This window comes from Protobothrops mucrosquamatus, unplaced genomic scaffold (assembly GCF_001527695.2).
Source record: "Protobothrops mucrosquamatus isolate PMUCROS unplaced genomic scaffold, P.Mucros_1.0 scaffold2125, whole genome shotgun sequence".
Classification (NCBI taxonomy): Eukaryota; Metazoa; Chordata; class Lepidosauria; order Squamata; family Viperidae; genus Protobothrops; species Protobothrops mucrosquamatus.
In genome coordinates, this window is record NW_015388225.1 from 46,231 (window position 1) to 53,157 (window position 6,927).

The following is a 6,927-nucleotide window of genomic DNA, read 5'->3' on the forward strand; positions in this document are numbered from 1 at the left end:
CTTTGCAGTTGCACACTTTGGGCAGCTGGCCACATAACTTTCTATGTCCTTTTTTATGGATGGCCACCAAAATTGCCATTTAATTAAGTGTAATGTTTTTACAACTCCAAAATGCCCTGCTGATTTTGTGTCGTGGGAAAGCTGCATGAATTTGACCCTTTGGGTTGTTGGTATATATAACTTTTCCCCAACCCAAGGCAGCCCGTCTTTCATTGTGCACACATGTTTATTTTTCTGGAACCATTCATCTGTTTCCAAACTTTTCCGGAATTCAATTCCGGTTTGGCTGCCCAGCTGTGGTTTTAATTTAGCTTGGGCTCTGGTGGTTATGGCGCTGCCAGTTGTGATTCTACCATCATCAGTTTAGAGTCGGTGGCTCGCGTGCTGTTATATTGGGGCATGCAAGATAGTGCATCTGCCAGGAAGTTCTTTCCCCCCGGCAAATGCTTGAGCGTAAATTGGAACTGGTGAAAATGCTGGGACCAGCGGGCTTGTTTGGGGTTGAGCTTCCTGGGTGTTGTCAGGGCTTCCAAATTTTTGTGGTCTGTCCACACCTGGAAAGGGATTTTGTTGCCTTCAAGGAACTGGCGCCACGTGAGTAATGACCAACGTATCCCGTATGCCTCTTTCTCCCACACGGGCCAGCGCTGTTCCGTTTCGGTGAGTTTCTTGGATGTATATGCACAGGGTTGCAATACCCCTTCATTGTTTTCTTGTAATAGTACAGCCCCCACTGCCACATCACTTGCATCCGCCTGTATTACAAAGGGCTTATCCATGTCTGGGTGCCTCAGTACTGGTTCGGCAGAAAAAAGTCTCTTTAATCTCTCAAACACTGCTTGGCACTCCATTGTCCATGTTAGTGGCTGGCTAGGTTTTACTGAGGATGCTCCCTTTGTTTTTAGTAAGTTCGTGAGGGGCAGGGCTATCTGGGCAAATGAGGGGATGAATTGGCGGTAAAGGTTTGCGAAGCCCAGGAAACTTTGCAGTTGCTTTCTTGTGCGGGGTGGTGCCCATTCTAATACTGGTCTGACCTTCTCTGGGTCCATTTCAATGCCCTGTGGGGATATGCGATAACCTAGGTAGTCTATCCTTTCCTGGTGGAATTCGCATTTCGAGAGTTTGGCATATAGGTGGGCGGCTCGCAGTTTCTTTAAAACCGCTCTGACTAGATTGACATGTTCCTCTTTTGATTCGGTGAAGATAAGAATGTCGTCTAAGTAAACCAGGACCCCTTTAAATAGGTGCTCCCTTAGAACGTCATTGATTAATTGCATAAATACTGCGGGGGGCCCTTGTAATCCAAATGGCAAGACTTTGAATTGGTAGCACCCCACTGGGCAGTTAAATGCGGTCTTCCATTCATCCCCTTCCTTAATTCTCACGTGATAGTAAGCTTCCCTTAGGTCTAGTTTAGTAAACATTTTCCCTTTCGAGAGGTGTGACAACATGTCCTTCATGAGGGGCAGGGGGTATAGGTTGCTTTCACTGATTGTATTCAGGGACCTATAATCCATGCATAAGCGTAAAGAGCCGTCCTTCTTCTCCCTAAAGAGGATGGGGACAGCCACTTTAGGCTTGGCTGGCTCAATGAACCCCCTTTCTAGGTTTTTCTTTATGAATCTTTCCATTTCCTCCTTCTCCTTTGGGCTCATGGAGTATAATCTGGGCTTCAGGAGTTTTGCCCCAGGCTTGAATTCAATGGCACAGTCCGTGGGTCGGTGGGGGGGGAGCTCATCCACCCTCTCCTCACTGAAAACCTCAGCGAGATCTCTGTATTCCTCTGGTAGTCCCTTTTCCTCTCCCATGGATGCTTTTTCCGTTCTTAATTTTGGTAGCTCCCCTTGGGATTTTAAGTCCATAGGGTCCCCTTTTGGGAAATTGATTTCTGCCGTCCTCCAATTCACCTAGGGGTTCCATTATTTTAACCATTCCATCCCTAGGATCATCGGGCATTCCATGCCTTGGGTCACTACAAACGTTATGTCTTCCTCATGTTTGCCCAGGGAGAGGTGTATTGGTAAAGTGGCTAGGGTAGCTGGCACCTCCCCTGCTATGGACCCATCTAACTGGCCAAATGAGATTGGTTGTTCCAGTCTCCTCGACGGAATGCCCAGATTTCCCACTAGCATCGGGCTAATGAGGCAGCGGGTGCAGCCAGAGTCTATTAAGGCTTTCACCTTCACAGCTTCGGGCATGGGGGGAATTAATATAGTCACTGTGTTGAGGATGGGTGCGATGGGTCCACTTACCAGGGGTTTGCCCTCCGAGCTGTCATCTGAGGCGTCCACTGGCCCTGCGGTGTAGGCTGGAGTTTTTTCCCCCTGATGAGCGGAGGTGGGGGATTCCATGGCCTCCATCATTCTCATGGCAGGTTCTTTTGGCTTAGCTGGAGACTTCCCGGATTTGCTGGCCGGTGATCTGTCTGGGTTGTGCTGGGGGGCTTTTGAGCGGCATTCTACAGCCCGATGCCCCTTTCTCCCGCACTTGAAACACCCCATTTGCTTCTTGGCCATAGCCGATGGTTTCATTGGTTCACGTGTCAACTCAGGCGGTGAGCGGCTCCATTGTTTTCCTCGGCGGTGCCTCTTCAATATGTCGATCTCTGCTTCCTCTGCCAGGATGTACCATTCGTCAAGTTGGTTTGGGTCCCCAGTTTGCTGGCAATGGCCCGGAATTCTTGCGTTTATTCGGCTACTGGGCGTTTGCCTTGCCTCATCGTTTTGATCCTTTCGCGGGCTTTGCGATCAGCCAGGGGGTCCTCAAATCGCCTTCTCAGAGAGGACATGAAACGGTTGAAATCGTTGAGCTCTGGGGCATTGGAGTCGTGCAAGTTCACCATCCAATCTGCGGCCGGCCCGTCCAGGGCAGATTGCACGATCTGGATACAGGCTTTGTCGCTGGGGATGTGCCGTCCGTATTCCTCCATGTAGCTGAGGACTTGGGTTAGGAAAAACCCCAAGCGTGTCGGCTCCCCCTTGAATCTCACATCCAGCGGTGGGAGTCTTTTAATGGATCGGTGCCTTCATTGTCGGTGGTAGTATCTTCCATCCAGATCGCCATCTGCGGGTCGGCGGGGAGTGGGGACTACTGGATCAGCGGACGTCCCCGGGGCTGCAGGTTCCACTTCCCCCTTGGTGTCTCTCCAGTTGTGGCTCCAGGAGCTGGGGTGGCCATAGGGCTCAGAATTCTCCTCTCCTAGGGAGCTGAGGGTTCTCTTCATCAGGTGGATAGCTTTCTCTAGGATCCAGCCCGAGTACGGTCCCCAGCTCCCTTCCTCTTCACTTGCGTGCAGGGATTTCCCCATCTGCTTCCATTCTGGTTGGTTGGCCCCCCGTCTCAGGGTCATCTTTCTTGATTTCTTTTCCCACTCGCCTTTCTTTCCAATGCCTATTGACCACCGAAGTTTGTGGTCCCGTGTCTCCACCACCTCTTCTCCTGAGGAATCTGACCTCTCAGATCTCAACATCTGGCAGGGTTTCAGTCAGGGCAGCGGCTCCCTTTCCAGGGAGTTTTCTCCCTTCCCTGCTCCATCGTCTGACATGGTAATTTTTGCAAAGTCCCCCGGCAAGGTTCTCCCTTCCAGGTGGACTAATTCTGCAGGTCCTGTCTAATGTAAGGACCCACCCCACTTTGCATCTTAAGAAGACAGAACTCTTGTAATATTTCTTCCAACAGGCATCTTTATTAAGAGAAGATGGTTGCAGGCATTCTAGACAGGACCTGAGGGCCCACCCCTACCATTCAAGGTTTAAGTGTTCCCAAGCAGCCCCCCACCCCACCGTCCTTCCAGCGACAATCCCAGGCATTACATTTCCACCCCCTTTTCCTCACGGCCGGTGGAAGGGAGACTTCAGAGAGGAGTACATGAAAGGTGATGGCCATATTCTTATGGTCAGTCCTCTTGGTGAGATCCACATTCAGTCCCTTTGAAGTTTTAATGAAGGAAGTGAGAGCCATAAAACCCCTTTGCTCATCCCCCTTCCCCTTCGTAGTATGACAGAATCCAGAGAGGGCAGAAATGGGGTTTTCCATAGTTGATAACTAGAGATGAAATATAATTGGATTCTGACACCCCCCCTTCTTTATGGCAGCTCGTTATATAGTGGAATATACTATAATATCACCCCTAGTCAGTGGTGGGTTTCAAATATGTCAACAACCAGTTCTCTGTGTGGATGCCGCTTCCGGAAGTCCATTCTGGCCCTGGGCCAAAACTCAACAAAAAATTAGGTACCAGTTCTGCCGAACTGGTGCGAACCAGCTGAATCCCACCACTGCCTCTAGCCCTTCTTTTCATTAAACTAGACATACCCATTTCCTGCAATCATTCTTCGTATGTTTTAACCTCCAGTCCCTCAATCATCTTTGTTGCTCTTCCCTGCTCTCTTTCTAGAGTCTCAACATCTTTTTTATATCGTGATGACCAAAACTGGATGCAATATTCCAAGTGTGGTCTTACCAAAGCATTATAAAGTAATATTAACACTTCACATGATCTTGATTCTATCCCTCTGTTAATGCAGCCTAGAACTGCATTGGTTTTTTTGGCAGCTGCAGCACACTGCTGGCTCATATTTAAGTCATTGTCCACTAAGGACTCCAAAATTCTTCTCACAGTTATTACTATTGAGCCAGGTACCACCTATTCTATACCTGTGCATTTAGTTTTTCTTGCCTAAATGTACAACATTACTTTTCTCATCATTGAATTTCATTTTGTTAGATAGGGTCCAATGTTCAAGTCTGTCAAGATCCTTCTGTATCTTGAGCCTATCTTCTGGAGTATTGGCTATTCCTGCCAGCTTGTTGTCATCTGCAAATTTAATGAATTCTCCTTCTATCCCCTTATCTAAATCATTGATGAAGATATTGAAGAGTACTGGGCCTAGGAGAGAGTCTTGGGGTATCCCACTGCATATTTCCCACCCTGTATATGCAGTTCCATTCAGGACTACACATTGAATGCGGTTGGTCAGCCATCTGGTGGTGATGCTGTCTAACCCACATTTTTCTATCATATTAAGTAGTAGGTTGTGGTGTACTTTATCAAATTGCTTACTGAAGTCCAAGTAAATTATATCTACAGAATTTTGCTGGTCCACTAATTTTGTCACTTGGTCAAAGAATGCAATAAGATTTGTCTGGCATGATTTATTTTTGACAAACCCAGGTTGGTTTTTGGTTATGACTTTGTTTGCCCCTAGATGTTCGTATAGTCACTACTTGATTATCTTTTCCAGAATCTTCTCAGGCATTGATGTCAGGCTGATAGGTCTGTAGTTTACTGGTTCCATTTTTTTCCTTTTTTGAAGATAGGAACTACATCAGCTCTCTTCCAGTCCTCTGATCATTCTCTGGTGCTCCAGGAACTTCGAAAGATATGGTTCAGTGGTTCTGAGATCACTGAGATCATTTTGAATCTACCTTATAGAGAGTTACCTAAACTGAGGCTTGCAGACAGCACTGAATTCATTGGATCTATTTGTGGTGTCACTTTTTGCCCATAATCAAATAGCAGCTTTGCCTGTTCTCTTTTACCAAATCCGCATTCTGCATTGTTCATATTCACTCTCCGACATGTTTTCTCCCTTTCTGTCTTTAAAAAGGGTCAACCAGACATGTCCCCAAAAAATCAAGTTGGCAGTCTGGACTGCATGATTGAATTTGTGATGCACACAAAAAGAGTGGGCCCTTGTTCACATAGTCTTGATCTCCACCTTCACTTTTATTGTAGCACAATAGATATAAATAAAACATTACAAAGAAAAAGCAGAGCAACATTCCATATTTCAGGTAATGTGCTCAGTCCCTTGCTAGTTTGTAGTTTGAGACAAAGAGGTACAGAGTTATGAATGCTAATACTTTTATTATAGGTTTACAGTAATAGAATCTTGTGTGTCTGGATTTATTTCCCCCCCTCCCTGTTTTAGTCTCCGTGAGAATTAGGGAGGGTTAGCTTTCTCAAATTACATTTCTGCCTGGGATTCAAATTTCTCTTATCTGGCTGTTATCTTCTTTGTAGCTCTTCCTCCTATTCCTCAAGGTTATTCCTATTTCCCATTACAGGAAGGGACTGTCTTTCTAATTAAACCTAGTCATTCCATGGGAGTCTTTGGGGGTATGATGATTGGGTAACGAACGGCCAATCAAAGTAGACATTATAGAAGAAAGAGGAAATTGTGAAATGTGAACTTTTGAAGTGGAAGTGGAAGGACAGGTCTGAGAAAGGCTCAGAATCTAGTCTAATATTTTAATTAGGTATATGCTTATGATTAAGCATACAGATAGTCCTTACAACCATAATGGAGCCTGCCCTTCATTGTCATCAGCCATGATGGTTGTAAAATGGGTTGGTTAGGTGACCACTGGAGGGGGGTGCATTAGAACTTCGGGTCATAGTTAGCCCAAAGTAGGTCTGTCATAACTTTGAACAGTCGCTAAGTGACTGTTGATAAGTTGAGGACTACCTGTACTTAAGTAGATAAAATCTACTTACCTTCACAACAACCCTGTGAGATAGGCTGGACCAAGAAAGAGGGCTCGACTTAAAATCATCCAGGAAGCTTCTGTGACTGAGCAGGGACTAGATCCTGCATTTCCCTGCTCTTGGTCCTACATCTTGACCACTACAATGCACTGACTTCTCTCTTTTAGCATAGAAAATGCTTCCATCTGTCCAGCAGGCAGGAATATATCTAGGCCCAGACTGAGTGGAATCAAGTGACTTTTGATAAACCATTTCAATTTATTTAAGAAAAGTCAGTTTATCTCTTTAAGTCAGGGGTCTTTACAACTTGGCCCTTTTATGACTTGTGGACTTCAACTTCCAGAATTCCTCAGCCAGGAACGCTGGCTGAGGAATTCTGGGAGTTGAAATCCACAAGTCATAAAAGGGCTAAGTTTGAAGACCCCTGGTTTAAGTGT

The 6,927-nt window shown here is 46.2% G+C and overlaps 1 protein-coding gene across 1 annotated transcript in view; it reads right to left on the reverse strand.

The window, feature by feature from the left end:
- Window positions 1-5,566, reverse strand: part of LOC107294841 (ras-interacting protein 1) — a 39,851-nt gene extending 34,285 nt beyond the window's left edge. The window contains exon 1 of the mRNA XM_029285722.1: window positions 5,528-5,566. Coding sequence (XP_029141555.1) covers window positions 5,528-5,566 — 39 coding nt within the window. The remainder of the gene's footprint in view (window positions 1-5,527) is intronic.
- Between the last annotated feature and the right edge of the window lie 1,361 nt (window positions 5,567-6,927).